The sequence below is a fragment of the Lagopus leucura genome, unplaced genomic scaffold (genome assembly GCF_019238085.1).
Source record: "Lagopus leucura isolate 7727_CA_CO unplaced genomic scaffold, USGS_WTPT01 Super-Scaffold_100038, whole genome shotgun sequence".
Classification (NCBI taxonomy): Eukaryota; Metazoa; Chordata; class Aves; order Galliformes; family Phasianidae; genus Lagopus; species Lagopus leucura.
In genome coordinates this window covers 5,109,911-5,128,041 of record NW_024962287.1, presented here as the reverse complement: position 1 = coordinate 5,128,041, position 18,131 = coordinate 5,109,911, and the positions used below count along the sequence as shown (strand labels likewise).

At 49.5% G+C, this 18,131-nt stretch overlaps 1 protein-coding gene across 1 annotated transcript; it reads left to right on the top strand.

Moving 5' to 3' along the window:
• The first annotated feature begins 2,003 nt into the window (after window positions 1-2,003).
• On the top strand, window positions 2,004-11,067 carry LOC122186699 (serine/threonine-protein kinase PDIK1L-like). Its single transcript, XM_042883580.1, has 4 exons — window positions 2,004-2,626; window positions 3,690-3,906; window positions 5,259-5,511; window positions 8,966-11,067. Exons 1-3 carry the CDS (start codon window positions 2,081-2,083, stop codon window positions 5,492-5,494), a joined length of 999 nt encoding a protein of 332 aa, XP_042739514.1. The 5' UTR covers window positions 2,004-2,080; the 3' UTR covers window positions 5,495-5,511; window positions 8,966-11,067.
• The last annotated feature ends 7,064 nt before the right edge of the window (window positions 11,068-18,131 follow it).

Here is an 18,131-nt window from a genome sequence, read left to right as displayed (position 1 = left end):
TTGGATGCAGCCCTCGCCCCCTCTGTCTGAGGCTAGCGTCTCTTGGGGGCTGCACCAAGACCATGCTGCAGAGCCAGGAGGGCCGGTTCTCCCCAGAAATTCCCCAAAGAGAGGTTTTGGAGGGGGGACTCTGGGTCCCTCGGGGGCACTGGGGGGCTGGGGGCCTCCTTCTAAGACTGCCTCACCCCGCAGGGGGCGAGCCGCGCGTTTTGTGGAGGTTTGTCTCCAACGGGCACTCGTAGCACCGCAGAGGCCGCTGGGATTAGTAGTTTCTTCCGCAAAGCCTCATCATTACACAGGCGCAGAACATCCCTGCCTGGGCTGCGGGTAGGCGAGCTGCTCTCCGATTGGTCCGGGAGAGAGGCAGGACATCTCTTTTCTGTCTTGTGATTGGTCAAGCAGCGTCTCTTCCCTTCTGATTGGCCAGCGGTGGCTAATAGGCGGGGCGGCGAGGCGGCGGCGGGAATTGCGACGGCGGCGGTGCGGTGAGGAGAGACGTGGGGGCGGGATGGGATGGGATGAGATGGCGGTCTGAGAGGGGAAAAGGGGCCCGAAACGGGGCCGGGGGTCTGAGGGGATGGAGAGGGCCGGGAAGGGGGTTAGGGGCGGCGGGGACATTCGGGACTGAGGAGGGCCTGGGCTGTGGGGGCTGAGGAGGGCCTCGGCTGGAGAAGGAGCAGAGCTGCTGCCCTCGGGGCGCTGTGGTAGGGATGGGCTTGGGGAAAGGCCGAGGTTTGTATTGTGGTGGCACTGCTGAGGGCGCAGGAATGGGATGGGAGAGGGTTGGGTGAGGTTTGAGAAAGGGGCCTGGAGGGGGGAAGGGGTGAGGGGGAGAAGTGGGGGCTGAGAGGGGAGAGGGGTTCTGTTGGGGTCTAGGCAGGTTTGGGATAGTAGGTGTAAAGGGGGAGGGTTGTGGGGATTGGGAGAGGGATGTTTGGGGTGTGGGTGGAAAGCAGAGGAAGATTTGGTCGAGAGAGAAGGAGCAGAACTTGAGGTGGTGTTGAGGTGGGACAGAGATGAGACAGGTGGGAAAAGGAGTGGGGTTATGAGGGTGTAGGGCTGGAGGAAAGCTTGGAGAAGGGGCCAAGAGAATCCCAGAGGCCCAAATAAAGAGTAACGTGGGGTATGTGGACCTGGAGAGAGGAGTTGAGGTAGGACAGGGTGCTTGAAGTGAAGGGGAAGCACAGCACAATAGTCATGGATGGTGCTGGAAGAGTGAGAGCTGGAGCAAAGGAGTGAAGGGTGCTTTTACACAGAGCAGGATTTGCTAGAGATGAGGCCTTGGGGATGGGAGGATGTGGGACAGTGGCTGAGGAGGTTGGAAGGGGAGGTTTGGGTGAGCACAGAGGATGTAAGCAGGAGGGTGAGTGGATGATAGCCAGGATAAGACTGGTCTTTAGGTGTGTGGGGGAGCTGAGCTGGTGGGTAGGGAACTCTGGGATGTGGGAAGAGTTAAGGAGTTGGAAATGAAGGACTTGAGGCTGGCATCTGGGTCTGGACTGGTAGTAAATGTGCAGGGGGGCATTGCATCCATTGATGGATCAGTATGGCTACATGGGGAGAAGTAAGGTGGAAAGATCTATCAAACAGGAGAGTTTGGGCTTGCTTTTTTTATTTCTTTAAAATCAATTCTGTTCAAGTTTCACTTCAGCTGTTACCAAGGAGGTCTCCTCCTCCCTTTCCTGCCCTGCTTACTGAACGTGTCCACATCGCCCTTTTTCTTTCTGACAAAACTTGCTCCACTGTGGGTGGATCAATGTCACTTCCCATGTTGTTGTGTCCTACTGTGCAGTCAGGATTGTACTTGATAATGCCTCGTAGTTACCATGGATATTGGCTTCCCTTAAAACCCTGCTCTGGCTGTCAGACCTTGTGCAGCTGCAGCGTATAATGATGTACATACCTCTAAAATTGACTCCAGTTGGAAGTATTTGCTCATGATAGTTGGTGAGCTGCTAGGTTTGGGAGTTCTAAGCTTTTCATCCTCTTCTTTTCTAGGATTTTGCTGCAGGTGGCAACTGATTGTCATGACTTCAGACGTTTCCCTCTGATTTGCTTGTTCACTGGGCCAAAGTGAGAGATGGCTGCAGAAGCCAAGTACAGCATTATTCGGGAAGTGGGCCGAGGGAACTATGGGGTGGTTTATGAGGCAATTGTTAACAAAACCAGAAGCAAAGTAGCTGTGAAAAGGATGCAGTGTAACGTGCCTGAAAACGCAGAGCTGGCTTTGCAAGAGTTCTGGGCCCTGCAAAGCATCCAGAGGCAGCATGAGAACGTGATCCAGTTGGAGGAGTGCATTCTGCAGAACGGCCGAGTCTTTCAGCCCATTAGTCACCATTACAGGAAGTCAGACAGCCACTTGCTGCTGATTGAGACCTGTCTGAAAGGGCGCAGGTGCATGGACCCCAAATCGGCCTGCTTTCTGTGGTTTGTGATGGAGTTCTGTGATGGTGGCAACATGAATGAGTACCTGCTGTCCCGCAGCCCGGATGCCCAGCTGAATAACAGCTTCATGCAGCAGCTCAGCAGCGCTGTGGCTTTCCTGCACAGGAACCAGATTGTGCACAGAGACCTGAAAGCGGACAATATTTTGATCTCTCATAAACGTGGGAATCCCATAGTAAAGGTAAGGGAATAAAACTTGGCCGTAACGAGTTTGTGATCTGCATGCTTATGCATTGCATGCTGGGGAATGGTCTTTGGTGAATGTTATTACAGGCTCTACTTAGTAGCTTGTAACAAATGTATTCAGAACATCTGACATCACATGTGGGCTGGCTTTCAGGAGACTTGGAAGGACATCTAGATCACGATGGCGTGTGTCTGTAACACACTTCTTGTGCTACTTGTGCTGCTGTGGGTTGCAGTTCAGGGTTGTCTCGCTTCTGCACGCTAGATGATCAGAGAGATCACGATCAGCCAAAGATGAAGCAATATTTTCTCTTCCCTTAAACTTTAAGAACATACCGTCCTGTTACAACAGCTAATGCTTCCAATATTGCTGCCTTGAGCACACGTTGATGTTCAGGGAGGTGGGGAGTTCGTGTGGGTTGGTGCCCTGACTGAGGTAAAGATAGCCAGCTGCAGTTCTGGTAGCACCAAACTAAAACTGTTACGTTTCTCTAAAAAGCAGCTGTAAATGTGGGAGCCAGCTTGCTGCTCAGCTTTCAGTCCCAAGAGCTCATGAAGCTGGACATAAAATAATAGCTCAGTGCATTGCAGATAATTTATGTCTCGACCACTTAGATCAATAGTAGTATTTATACCTCGACCTGTAGAGCCATCAGGGGATGTTTAAATCAATGTCATCTTAATCACTGGATAATAACAATAAAGGAAGAGACTCGGTGTGCTCACATGGGAACAGTAAGAGCTACTTTTCCCATAGCTGCAGGTTGGAGATATGTTTATGCCCAATTAGATTTCATCAGAATGAGCTTCTCAGAAAGATAACAAGCAGACATCGGGTGTCTTCATCCTAGGGAGAAGAGCAAACAACAGGGAAGGAGGGGGGGGGAGGGGGCCCCTCACAGGGAGTCCCAGGTCTCTGTAGCCCTAAGGTTGCCATCTGATGGCTGTTAGTGACATGGTGGATTTCGGAGTGGAATTTATTGAGCTGCTGTCTGTAAGTGCTTTTGTGAAGTTGGTGTTTGCGAGTAGCTGCAATTTCTTCTCATCTTGTGTTGCAGGTGGCAGATTTTGGCCTCAGCAAGGTGTGTCGGGGGAAAGGGAACGTGAACCAGCACCGCTTCTCCTCTGCGTGCGGGTCAAACTTCTACATGGCTCCAGAAGTGTGGGAGGGTCACTACACAGCCAAGGCTGATGTGTTTGCCCTCGGGATCATCTTCTGGGCTATGGTGGAGAGGATCACCTTCCGAGATGGAGATACTGAGAAGGAGTTGCTTGGTAAGGATCACTGCTGTCATGTTTGTAGATGTTCTGTAGGGATCCTCTGGGAGGTTTCATTTCCCACAAGTGCAGAGCAGTCTCCCTTTCCTCAAGGTGACAGGATCACTTGGCTCCTTGGAACAGCCTTCTAATGCTTCAAGCTGTAAACTCAGAACGGATGTTTAGATGAGCTTTGCTGCTCTCTGCCTGAGTTTCTTGTGCTTAGAGATGCAAAATCTCACAGGGATGACCCGTCCAATGGCCCTCCTCCATCCAGCTCCTTCCAAATCCCCCACATACGTGCACGCTTGAAATGCTTGGTACCAAATGATTTCAGAGAAGTATATTGCAGTGGAAAATCCATCCCGAGAGGAGAGGATGCCAGTCAGGCACATTAGCATAATAATTCAAGACATCGACCCAGTCCCTGAGATCACAGAATACCTCTCTGTCTTTTCAGTGCTTACATTCTTAACCTGAAAGGAATTTCTGTGCAGAAACTTTGAGAAGATTTTTGCGCTGCTCCTTGACATTTTTCTTTGTTTTAATGGGCTCAATTCTAATTGTACTATTTATTTCTTTTCGAAATGCCAAACACTGATAAATGTTTCAGTTCCTGCCTACAAAAACAAGCAAATGGTTGCAGCTGAGACCGAAGCACGAACAGATTTCATTAAAATAGCAACCCGCCAACCTGAGATAAGGAGTCTGTGTGGCCAACCTTTTCTATACACAGACAGGTCACTGCCTTTGAAACATTTATTCTTTGCTTGGTGCAGGGGCAGAACAGCTTGAGTGAGCAAAGCTGTTTTTGCTGTCTGTTTTGAAAGCCGGTTAATCATTTTCAACAACCGGTGAAATTATTTAGATTACCGGGAGTAAATTTACATTTCCCTTCCTTAATCTTGCTGAGGAGAAGTTGGCTAACGGTAAATGGCATGTGCTGTCATTTTAATTGAAAATTATTTGACTTACTGAGCAAATAAGTTTCATGTTTAACTCTTTCAAGTCACCCGAGCCAAGCACAGCCTGCTTCCTTCCCTCTCCTACACCTTCCAGGTCTGCTATGGGGGGGAAAAGCAGAAAATAGAGGAGGTTCACTTTGGTAAATGCTTGGCAAGCACGCCGTGCTGAGGTTTGTTTCCACCCATGGTTGTGCATGCAGCACACAGTAACATCTTGATTACTTTTGGACAGTTAAAGCTTGTTCCAATAACAGCCTCTCGCTGTGTTTGCCTTGGCAGTCACTAATAAGTGATCTTTTTGGTAATCTTTCAGATGTTTTGTTTCCCAGGCTGTCTGTGCTGTACAAGGCAGTGCTTTGTGTAGGCTTTTCTTGTATAAGCTGACTCCTCCTTACCTGTATTCAGGAACTTACATCTGCCAAGGCAAGGAGCTTATTCCTCTCGGGGAAGCGTTGCTGGAGAATCCCAACCTGAAGCTACAGATTCCTCTGAGGAACAAGAAGTCCATGCCAGATGATCTCTGCAAGCTCCTGCACGATATGCTGGCTTTTAACCCAAAGAAAAGATTGGACTCCTTCCAGCTGGAAGTCCGAATCAGGCAAATCTCCTACGGCAAGAAGTGCCAGCGCTCCCTCTCATAGAGACGAAGGGCACTCAGGTTAGTGTCTCTGCCAAGCTCCTCTCTGTCTGGTGTGAGCAGACAGGGGACTTGTTGACCTTCTGGTCAAAGCCCTTCTAAATCAAACATGACCTGTAGCAGCCGGGAAAACTTGGCACTAGACAGATGTGGTCCAACTAGGAGAAAAAAAATGTTTGGTTGAATTAAAATCATAGAATCACCAAGGTTGGAAAAGACCTAAAAGCTCATCCAGTCCAACCGTTCACCCACACCAACAGCTCCTACTAAACCATGTCCCTCAACACAACATCCAGCCTTTCCTTGAACACCCCCAGGCTCGGTGATTCCACCACCTCCCTGGGCATCCATTCCAGTGCCTGACCACCCTTTCTGAAAAGTAATACTTCCTCATGTCCAGCCTGAATCTCCCCTGCCGTAGCTTGAAGCCATTCCCTCTAGTTCTATCACTAGTCACATGAGAGAAGAGGCCGACCCCCAGCTCACTACAACCTCCCTTCAGGAAGTTATAGAGAGCAATAAGGTCTCCCCTGAGCCTCCTCTTCTCCAGGCTGAACATTCCCAGCTCCTTCAGCCTCTCCTCATATGGCCTATGAATTACTTCTAACAAAGAAACTTTTGCCTCTTTAGTGGTGTTTGTTCAGGGAATTGGCCGCACTGTGCTGTGTCTGAGCCATCCTGTCTTATACCCAAATCCCAACAGTTTCCATAAATGATTTGTTATCAGCCCAGCATTTACCTGTGCTGGTTCATTTTGCAGAGCATTTGGTAACTAAATAAAACCCAAAGTGAGCAAAGGGAGTTTTGCAGCATATTTGAAGCTGTGCACCTTAAGTATGTTCAGGTATAACAGCAACTGTCAGATCAAAGACATTTAGCAATTGATATGGCCCTTTACAATACTGAGATTGTAGAATCACAGAATGAGTTGCAAAGGCCCACAATGCTCATCCAGTTCCAACCCCCTGCTGTGTGCAGGTCACCAACCAGCAGCCCAGGCTGCCCAGAGCCACATCCAGTCTGGCCTTGAATGCCTGCAGGCATGGGGCATCCACAGCCTCCTTGGGCAACCTGTGCCAGCGAAATATGTTTCTGATCACTTTCATGCTCTTGACCACATGCCAGACTTGTCCTCTGGCACAAAGTTTTTTTTCCTTCCCAGGTGTTTACCCATTCTGAATGACTTTATAGGGAACAGCTGTAACCTCAGCAGCGTTTTCTTTGGCAGGCAGACTTCCCATCCAAGGTTTGTTGGTTCCACCAAGGCTGGCTTTTCCCTCCCTGCTACATGCGATTATCTTCTGCACTACCTGCAGATGAATCTCTCAGGTCCTTGTGAAGCACATCAGCTTTTACTATCTAATTTGGAAGTCTTCCTCTTGATGTGTTCCAGAATCACTTCTTTCATATCTGTATTCATCTTATAATTACTTTGTATCCTGAAGCCCTTTCTGACTTGACTTGTTTCAAATCAATAACGGTTTGGGTTACAGCACTGATTTTTGTTCGTGGCTGCATGACTTATATTTTCAATTACCCACTTTCAGCCCCTCTCAGTTAGAAGAAACAGTGAATGACCCCAAATATTTCTGTCCTTTCTTACAGTCAGAACACCTCCAGCTTTGTGTCACTGGCTCACTTCCTATTGTGCCGAGGACGTTAGTGAAAACACTTCATTAACAAGTCTGTTGCCAGTGCCAATCTTGATAAAGCTCTGCTCTAGCCTCTTCATTTCTGAATTATCCATTTCAGTTTTCCCTTGGGCCTGGTTAACTGCCTTACGTTTTCCTCTTTACTAATTGCAGTCCTCTCCTGTTTATCTAATGCTGCCTCGTGGTGCTACAGCGAGCGCTTCACTGAAATCTCTGAGGACAAGACCAGCACTACTTGGTACCTAAGGAAATAGGTTTTGTTGCTGAAATTCACTTAATTAATCTGCACTTCTGGGGAGTCCCACCTGCACCAGGAGGCTTGGCATTGCCACAGCAGTGGAGCCACTAGTTGGCAGGGCAGCCCTGAAGTGGTTAGGCTGCTAAAGAGGACTATGCAAGAACAAATCAAAGTGGTTCTAGCAGCACAGTGTCTGGTTTCCTGCTGCTCATTCTCCTCTGATATTTCCAGTTTCATAGGTAGGCTTGTGGTCATGGTTCAGAAGAAAATGGGCTGCACAGCCAGGAGGTGCAACTGAAAAGCCATATCAGTTTGCTCAGAGCTCTTAGTTTATTTTCATAGAATCACAGAATGGCTTGGGTTGGAAGGGACCTCAAGGATCATGAAGCTCCAACCCCCTGCCACACGCAGGGCCACCAACCTCCACATTTCATAGCAGCCCAGGCTGCCCAGGGCCCCATCCAACCTGGCCTTGAACACCTCCAGGGATGGACGGGGCATCCATGTGGGCAGCTGTTCCAGCACCTCACCACTCTCGTGGTAAAGAACTTCCCCCTGACATCCAACCTAAATCTTCCCTCCCTCAACTTCAAACCATTTCCCCTTGTCCTGCAGTTATCTGCCCTTTCAAAGAGTTGATTCCCCTCCTGTTTGTAGGCTCCCTTTAGGTACTGAAGGCTGCCATGAGGTCACCCCGCAGCCTTCTTTTCTCCAGGCTGAACAAGCCCAGCTCCCTCAGCCTGTCTTTGTAGGGGAGGTGCTCCATCCCCCTGATCATCTTTGTGGCTCCTCTGGACCCTCTCCATCAGCCCCCTGTCTTTCTTGTACTGAGGGCTCCAGACCTGGACACAGCACTGCAGATGGGGCTTCATGAGGGCAGAGTAGAGGGGGACAAAAACCTCTGTGTCCCTTCTGGCCACCCCTCTGCTGATGGAATTTTCTGACTAGACAGGAAATTACCTGGGTACTTACCATAGCTTTGGGCATGGATCCTGAGTTAATGCAGCAGGGCGTAGTGTTGTGCCACACAACACCATTCTCAAGCCATTGAGATGCTGTTGGTTGCTGTGTTAGTATGGACTGGAGGTTAAAACCGACTTGCTGTCCTAAATGTTCTTAGGCACCAGCTCATGGGTGCATCCGTCCAGAAAACAGGTCTATTTCATGTTTCATATCCTCCTTCCCTCACCTAAAATCAGGATTGGCACAGAAGCTGCAGTGAGGGTTTTCATGCTGCAAAATTTAGGTGCTTCAGAATAGACTCTCAAGTGGGAAGCGTGGATCAGATTAGGCCTGACTTTTCCATAGGGCCATGGGAAGGTATAGGGCAGAGTGATGTGAATAACCTAAAACTCTAAATGAGTTTTGTTCTGTGAACTGAAAGACAAGGAGATGGGTATAACCTATCATCTAAGGAGTCTTTATGTTCAATAATGCTGAGAGCTGGGGTTGTGCACCTGCTCTGTGCTGCTCCTGAACACGTGCTATTGCTACTGAGGCAGGACGGTGGGCATGGGGACCTTTGGGCTGGGCTGCTTTTTCTGCCAAGGGGGTTGTTGGCAACTTTGTCAAGTTTCATTCCTAGGTGTTGTGTCCCACCGTGCTCTGGAGGCCTCACAGATGGTCAACAGCTGATTTGGAATGATGGTGGGAGATGGATACAGAAACCTTGCTGCCTTCCAGTTTCCCTCAGACGGTTTTATTTAAATGGACAGTAACTTTATTTATTTGTACAGTAATTTTAAGAGAACTACAAAATTTTTATTTCTATGCAAGCTTTCCTTTTTTAACATGTGTTCTTCAATGCAGCAAGTGGCATAGGTGAAACCCTGGCTGGGATGATCTGACCTGTTTGGCTACACGTGGCATAGTGGTTTCTGAAGTGGTTTCCTTTCAGAGAACCCTCATCCATCCTCCTGCTGCCACTCTGTGCCTGCCCTGTTGGAGGACCCCAAAGAAATGGGCCTGAATGGTCTCAAGCCTGTCACCTCTGCCCTGCTGCATGTTGACTAGCTCTCAGCCCTGGCTTCGTGCTGGTAATGCGACGTTGCTTGTCCTTGGCACAGAAGGCAGGAGTTGTCTTTGCGAGGTTTAATTGGAGCTTTGTGTGTGATTCCTCATGCTGCTGGGCCACGTAACTGAGTGATGGCTGTGGGATGAGCTGGCACAGCACTCGGTGTCTGCTCTGAGAAGTTTGAACAGAAACAAAAATGTATTTTCCTCACTTTTGAATATTCTTGCTTAGATTAACTAAAACGCTTTCTTAAAATAAATACAAAGAATGTTAAAGATGCCAACTCTTGATTAGAACGTATGCGTCACTAACACTTAAAGTAGTTTAAGGAATCATGCTTCCTGCTGTGTTAGCTGCTTGTGCCAGCTGTTCTTACAAGAGAAATGAAAAGGACTGAACTGGAATCTTGGCAGGTAAATGGGGACTCTAATTTGTACCCTGTTTGAAAAGTATTTTTATGAGTCTGTAAACCACTGCTGATCTTCTCTTTCCTTAAGAAACTGGGAGCCCCTGAATGCTTCCTTCTGCACTCCTCTGTTGTCCAAAGCTGAAATAGTGTCCTTCAGGGACAGCTTCCCCTCCTAGGAAAGGAGCAAACTGCCTAAAGAGAGGTGACCTGGTGAGCCTCTTTGCAACGTAGCAGACCTTGGCTAGCTGTGTGCTTCTCCCTGCTGTAAGATTGTGAGTGCAGTAGAGAAGGCTGCTTGTAAGCAGTGTCAGAAGCCTAATTCATGGAGAGGATCTTTCCTCCTGCAGTGTCTTTATCCAGAGGCTGTGCTGCCCTTCTGTAAGGACTGACTTGGAATGTTTTCTCGCTTGCTCCCCCAGGCTGCAAAATACAGCCTTTAGTTGTCCTGCTCAGACAAGCAGCTGTTGACCTCTACCCCTGTGACAGATCACTGATGGGTGGCTCTGTGGTGTTCCCTGAGTACAGCTGTTTTGAGAACACGAGAATTAAGTTAAATCATTAAACTCTGCTTGACTTTTGGATTTAGAGAATCCCGAATGCAGAGGTGCTGCTGGATGTGCAGCAAGGAAAGGCCGGGTGCTCTGAAGCTTGTTTGGCTCTTGAGGTTGGCAGTGACCTGTTGGTAGCAGTCTGCATCTCGTCCAAGAGCTGGTTGACCCTCTTCAGGAGAGAGCTGCTGTCCCAGCACTGCTATGAGACAGCTGCTTTGGAGCTGCTTGGAGAGCCTTGCTCTGCACCCACACAACTCGGGCTGCCTTAATTCTAGCTGCTGCCTTCATCTGCAACTCATCTTTGCTCTCTGTGAAGTCATAACTGTACGTGGGGTTTTCCGAGGTGCAGCCTTCCTTGTCCTGCTCTGCAGAGCTGCTGAAGTGTGAATTCTTCATCTTTCTCTTGCCCGTCCCATAACTGCTGCACCCATTGCCTGTTCTCTGCTCCCTGCTGTCAGAGCTTCTGTGTGCTTCTGGCCCTGCAGGATAACTTGATTCCAGGCCCTTTGTCTGCAATGTGGGTAGGTTTGTGTGCCCTTTCTCCACATGGAGGAAATGTGGGGTGTGAGAATGGTTGTTTACTCCTTTTCCTCCTTGTTTTGCCATGCTAGGATATCATCCTCACGGCTGCTGATGTTTTTTTAGCAACATGTACACCACTTGAGTCTCTGTACCTTATAAATTAATAAAATGCTGTGTGTTTTGTGCTTGTTTTCGTTGTGGTTTTCTTCCTAATGCATTAGTGCACAGTAATACTTAGTGCCTCTTCTTAAAAAAGAAAGTGTCACATGCAATGATAACTTAGTGGGTCTCACACCTAGTGAATTGCTAAATGAACATCTGCAATGACAACCTCTAATTTAAATGACTGCTTGGGGAAAGTGGGGGAGAACTTAGAGCTGCTGGGTGTAGCTCTTTGGAAACAAGCTTGCTGTTCAGTAGTGAGCTGAAAGGTAAGTGCAGTGTCTGTAACCAGGAGGGAACAGAATAAAATGGGACTGTGTGAATCCCTCGCATTCAGGGGGTTCCTACACTGCTGCTAGCTCTGAGCAGCTTGTCTTCCTGCTTGAAGCCCTTTGGGGGGGGCCAGGAAAACATCAAACCCCCAATATTTTTGTGTATCCCTCTTCTTGTGGCCAAGTAGCTGCGGCTGTGTGAAAGCCACCGCTGCTTCGGTGATGGCGATAGCTGCTGGATCGACTCTAAATGCACTCAGGAGAGCAGTGCTGCCCAGGGTAAGGGGGCTGCAGCGGGTGCTCAGCACCCTGCTCGTGTGCTTTGGTGCTGTTGTTTCTTCCCTAGGTCAGAGCACAGATGCTGGTGACTAAGGATGCACCATTTATCATCTGCAGCCAATCTCTCTTGAAAAAAAAGAACGGAGAGGAATGTGGACCCATGATTCAGCTTTGTTTCAGGAGAACAGGCAGTGAGGGTGAAGCTTCGTTCTGCTGTGACTGGGAGAAATGGGTGAGTTGTTCCTCTTTTTTCCTCTCCTGTGACCAGCCTGGTGTGCATCAGAGCAGTTGGTTAGAACAGCCTCTGAATGCCATTTGTCCATCACAGGCAGGCGCTTCAAGTGATTGCTTTGGGTTAAGGATGCTTCAGACTAGTTAACTTTCAACAGGACGAAAATCACCACTCACAGAGACAGAAGGTATCTAGGGGCTGAATTTGTCAAGGCAAGAATTAAATACTTGCTGCTGTCCCAGTCAGGATGAAGTTGGTTTGATGCTATTCTGTTTCTCTCTCAAATTAAGTGCCGCATCCAAATTATTCATCAGCAGCACCCTCCATTAATCACAAATTCCAGCTCATCTCAGCAGCCAGCAGAAGCAGAAGGTCTTTTTTCTGTGCTTGTTAAATACAGCATAGTAGCTGCTACTATTACAGTTTCTGGGAAGATTCTGGGGAAATAAATGCCCAGGTCTGTTTATCACAGAGAATAATGAAGGCGCTCCGGATGCCTGTCACCAAGCAGTTATCTAAGGCAACCAACATGCAGGTGGGGCAGCTTGAGAGATGCATCATCTGAAGAGGGCATGGGAGTGGGTTGGATTGAGTGCCTCATCTCAGCAGGGGCTGCAGATGAGATAAGGAGAGCAGATCTACCAACCCATGCGTGCAGTCGGGGCAGGAGGGAGCGACGAGCCGGAGCCAATTCTGCATCATGTGCTGTTGGGATCTGTTTCACAAAGTGCCCATCCCTGTGTGATCCTGATTCCTCAGCCAGAAACGCTGCCTGAGCAGAGGGCTGAGGTGAGCAACTGGATTTCTTTGGGATGGAGAGGGAAGAGCAAAGCATTCAAGTGTGTGTGCAGTGACCCAGGTGTGTGGTACACAGACCCAACCTGAAGGACACTTTTGCAGAGGCAGCTAGCTATGGGCATGGCCTAACCTACCTCAGGAACAAAGCCAACCCTTGCTGCTTCATCCACTGGAGGGTAAAGACAATTTCCTACTCAGAAAGCCAGTGTTTGTGGCAGCCTCAGCAGGCAGTCGTGCCTTTGGCACTCAGTTCACATTCTTAGATGAACTATGTTGTTACTCCTCTCTCCTCCCCAACTTTGCATACGTTTCTCCTTTGTTCCACTAAATAGCTGCTGCCTTCCCCTCAAAGGAGTCTGCTTCTGTAGCACACACAACACAACCAGTGTATTTGCATTCTATTTGCAAAGCATGATACAGGTACTTGCAGCCAAAACATAAAGACACCCACGTGCCCTGGCTGATGTTGTGCTGGAACATCATCAAGAGTTGGATGTGAAAAGGTAATGAGCCTGCATAGTTCGATCTGTCAGTCCCTGTTGTTCTTTCAGGATTCTTCATACACTCTTAATTGATTTTGCTGAGGCTTTTTGAAGTCGGAAGCAGTGGTTTTCTCCCTTTAAGCTCTCCTTTATTCTCACAGAGCTGCAGGATCAGAGAATTTAGATTAAATTCGTTTTAAATGGAAACAATGTGTAGCCTGTGGCATTATTCACACCTCTGAGCAGCCCAACTGACCGGCAGGCCAGGCCAGAGGGAGGTGAGAGCCTCCATTTGAGCATGGACTGGTGTGGTAGCAATAAGACATGGGTTTAATACACACAACTTGTCAGTGTTTTCCCTCTTGCATCTTTTTAATCAGTGAGACAGCAGTTTTCCTACTAGCTTTGTGGATGCTTCGTGTAAGCTGAGCTGTGATATGGATTCCAGCCCTGTATAACAGGTGACACACACCCCCCATGCTGGGATCAGGACCTGGTTTCGTGCCCTTACCACCTCCTCTTTACAACCTCCCCTCATCCCAGCCAACCTAGAGAAGCTGCCAACCCAGACAGCATCAGGATTTACTTCAAGAAAATAAACCCATGGGAAAGAAATTCTCCAACTGCTTCGCTACACGCAGTGATGGGGGGGTTGAAGGTCCCAGTGTGAGGGGAGGAGGAAGAATCTCCCACAGGTGCTCCTGCAGGAGGATGTGGGAGCTTGAATTTCCTCAGCCAGGAGGAGATCTGAAAGGGCTGTGGGAGGCACTGAGCCCTCACAGGGCTGCAGAAGGGGCTGGGATCTGACTTTGGCACCCAGGAAACATCAGTGGGTGCTGCAGCACTTGCCAGAACTCGCCTGGAGCAAACGCACACCCCTGAGACAGGGCAGGGGAGACAGGCAGCAGTGTCAATAAATCGATGGCAAACCACTTCCTCCGCCTGGGAAAGGACTCAAGGAGCCCAAGGACTTTGTGCTGCTGCTTACCTCAGGTCTGGCTTTGTTTTTTTGTTGCTTTCTTTTTCAAACCGCTTGCTTCCTATTCTCATTAAACAGAGCTGATTGTGACGGCTGTATTTTTTTTAAATCAAGCTCCTTTCTGTCTCCTGCTCCTCTTCATTTAATTTTCTTTCCTTACAGAGTCGTGGCACATTCCCTGAGCCCCTGACGCGACGGCTTATTGCACCAAAGGCAGGAGGCAGCCCCTCCTGCTGCCACACCGAGGATGCCAGCAAAGAACAAATCCCACGCTGGCAGGAGGGCATCGCTCCTTGGGCACAGGGTGCTGCCCTGCATCACTGCTCCTACTGCACTCAGTGCCTGCTGCTTGTAGGGCAGAAGACTTTCCACTGCCTGGTGGCTTTAGGTATTTTTTTTGTCTTTTTTTGTTGTTTTCTTTTTTTCTATTTGTTTGTTTCCAGTTCACTTTTTTTCTTAATGGATAGAGTTGCTGGGGTTCCAGGAAGCGACGCAGCTAAGTGTGGCTCTGGGTGATCAGCTGGACACAGGAGGTGCCAACTTGAAGCCAAAAATGGATATTCTTCATTTCCCCCCAAGCTGAACAACATTTGTTCTGCTGAATTCAACCCTTTCAAATATAGATGGGCCTGCTGCATGTATAGATTGTCTTTAATGTGAATGACAGCAGAGCAGCTCAGCTGCCTTCCTATAGTCATCTCCTTAGACATGGTGCTTTGTTTCATAGAGCCACTGAATGGTTGGGCTGGAAGGGACCTTAAAGCCCCTCCAGCCCTAACCCCTGCTGTGGGCTGTGTGCCCCCCACCAGCTCAGGCCGCCCAGGGACCTATCCTTGGCCTTGGGCACCTCCAGGGATGGGGTACCCACAGCTCTCTGGTGCTGCTGTTCTATTCAAGTTGTGGATGTTCTGTAAGAGGTTCTTCATCTTGGCCACCTGAGGCTTGAACTTCTCATTGTTTTGGGTTTTTTTGGGGGGAGGTGGCATCTCCTAGCTGCTCTTACATTTGGTGTTACTCAGGGTGCAATCAGACACCCTCCTCCTGGAGCTGTTCTCTCTCTTTGCATGAAAGGGTTGCTGGATCACTGTGTTCACCTCATTCCCCGTGCCTCACATGGCAGATAGCTGGAGGGAGCAGCTGGGGGCAGAAACCACTTCAGCCAACAAAGCTGCAGGCGGAGAGAATCACAGAATCATTAAATCATAGAATCACAGAATGGCCTGGGTTGCAAAGGCCCACAGTGCTCATCCAGTTCCAACCCCCTGCTGTGTGCAGGTCACCAACCAGCAGCCCAGGCTGCCCAGAGCCACATCCAGCCTGGCCTTGAATGCCTGCAGGGATGGGGCATCCACAGCCTCCTTGGGCAACCTGTTCCAGAGCAGGGGTATTGCACCATGACAGCCATCAAGACAACCTGCTGCTCACAGTGCTGCTCTGGGGATGCAGCATGAGGGGTTGTGCAGGTGCACGCACTTCTTTGCTGCAGCGGTGCCTGTGGGATTCTTCAGGCTGGGGCTGGGCACTGGAGCAGTGCAGAGCAGCAGCAGCAGGGTGTCTCGGTGTGATGGTGACACAGGGAGAAAGCAGAGGGGCCTGGAGCTGCTGCAGAAACGCAGGCACATCCCTGCCTCTCCCTGTGCTGCTCATTCAGAGCTCGCTCACAGCAGGGGCAAAAGCTGGGGGCAGCAGGAAAGGAACCCACTGTGCAGCCCTTGTGCCAAGAGGTGCACTTAGCAGCCACTTGTGAAGCGCTCCAGCGCTACCAAGGCAGGGCAGGAGGTAATTTTCAAGCAACGAAGAAAGGCATATAAATAGAAGCAAGAGAAATATTGAAGCTGGCAGGGCCGCTTTGCAGATGAGAAAGCACAGAGCTGCAGTCAGGGAAGCAGCGCGTGCACCCCAGGCCATGAGTGCTGCAGCAGCACCATTAACAACTTGCTTTCCTTATGGCTTCTTGCTTGCTTTTCCCATTGTCTGTGATGTGTGCAGGTAGGGAGGCACAGCCCTTCCTGGTGCTTTCCTCTTGGACAGCATCAGCCTGCAAACCCTGACCCAGGCTGCAATGGGTTGATGAGATTTTGCCCTTCAACATGCAGAAATCCAACTCGGAGCCTTCCTACCCTGGGCTGCCTTGCCACAGCTGTGGGAGCAGCCTCTGTCCTTTGGTTTTACAAAGGGCAAATCCCATTATCTTGACTTTGCTCAACTTATGACTGGTTTGCTTAAGCTTCGGTTTGCTTCACCTAATGCTTTTGCCTCTAACTTTGGAGGAGAGGGAGCTGCAGCCTGTCCACCCCACTCACCCCGATGCGTTTTGTTTCCTCCAGGCATCCCTGCACTCATCACTGAGTCCCATGCAGAAGGTGCTGTGCTGGGACACCACAGGACGAGGCAGGGCTGCCCACGACAACCACCTACAGCAAAGTGTGACTGCTCCTGGCTTTGAAAGCCCTTTTGCAATTAATTGCAGGATGCAATTAGCTGATTTCTTCCCCCACTGGAAGGAGCTACCTGTTCTGCCGCAGATGCTGCTCAAGTGAAGAGTCAACAAAATGATGTAATGACCCAACCTTTCAGGGTAATGTGAAAGAGAATGTTTTGGCCAACTCAAAGAATCCTCACAGGGGGGAGATGGGGACACTGCCACCCTCGGGTGCTGCTCCCTGCTCTACACCTCGTCCCTGTGCACTGAGCACTCCTCAGCACAGCCATCGTTAAGCACCGGTTTTATTGCACAGTGCTGCTGTCTGCTAGCAAAGACCTGATGTGTTGTTATATTCAGTGCATGCTTATTAAATTTACAATTCATAATCAAAATCTTACGACATTGTTTTGCAGAAAAAGGCTTCTGTGAGGCTTGCTTCTTTTAATACCAACATAAAGGCTTCAATTGGTGCAATGTGTGTCGAAGCAGCCTTCAATCTCCTCTGAGCCCTCCGGCGGTGCAGCCCACATGACAGGCAGGCAGCAAAGTGCAAATTACGGGTCCCAAACAGCTGCACTTCACCTCAAAGTGTGAAATTTGTCACCAGACAGCACTAATGCCTTGGAGGGAATGGCCTGGCTGAAAACATGAGCACGGACGGCTCTTTGCAGTGAGGTTGGTGCCAGCAGCTCAGCACTGCTGAGCTCCACTCGGTGCCCACAGCTCCACTGCACTCCCACAGGCATATCCTGGCTTTGCCAGAGGGCTGAGCTTTCTGATACCAAGTGCTGAGCTTTGCTCACCTGGAAATGAAGGCTGGGGGAGCTGAGCATGTCAGTGTGATTCACAATGCACGACAGCACCAGAACAGCCCCGTTCTGGGGAGAACACTAGGGATTCAGCACAGAAATCGCAGTGCATCCATTTTCATCTCCTGTGCTTTGTGGCAGTAGAAGCTTAACGTGTCCCAGTTACCAGTGGCACCTTTCATCATCTCCTGATGAATTAATCCTGTCCTGAAGCAGCATGGATAAGGGAGAACAAGGGGTGCTGGACACCTTGCCCTGAACAAGGCTTCTGCCCCTGCCGCTGCACAGCATTCTTGTGCCCAGGGCACTGAGTTCCAGAATGGAGGAACAGAACATTGAGAGTGGAGATGAAAAGAACGGAAAGGAGGCCAACGGAGGCCAGTTATGGTGTAGGGTATGGGTGAGGAGAATGTGCATAGAGAAGAAGGGGACCAGAGGTGCACAGTGACAGGTCACAGGGCAGTGGCACAAGTTTCAAAGTGCCAAAGCTATTTTCCCAATCTTTTCACCATACAAGGCGTCAAATACTGAAACAGGGACCTACGTGTTGTAGGCTTTATACCACAGAGGTATATAAGCGTCGGCTGAACAGGATGCTGAGCAACCTCATCTGCTTGAACCTGCTTTAAAGGAGATTGGACTGGAGCCTCGGAGACACAAATGTGACTGTGACCCCACAGAGGCTTAAGATAAGTTTCAATCTCCAACCCTACCATCAGCAAGGTGGACAGTGGCTTCCAACCCCTGATAGCCTCCTAGAAGGATCAAAGTGCACTGCTTGGGATGGACAAAAAGCAGCTGTGGCAGTGTAAATAAG

What these genes read in the sequence shown, in the direction of transcription:
- LOC122186699 (XM_042883580.1), top strand. Translation starts at nt 2,081, where the DNA reads ATGGCTGCAGAAGCCAAGTACAGCATTATTCGGGAAGTGGGCCGAGGG. An exon ending in GTGGGAATCCCATAGTAAAG is followed by an intron (nt 2,627 to 3,689) that starts GTAAGGGAATAA and finishes CTTGTGTTGCAG; the next exon opens with GTGGCAGATTTTGGCCTCAG. An exon ending in TACTGAGAAGGAGTTGCTTG is followed by an intron (nt 3,907 to 5,258) that starts GTAAGGATCACT and finishes ACCTGTATTCAG; the next exon opens with GAACTTACATCTGCCAAGGC.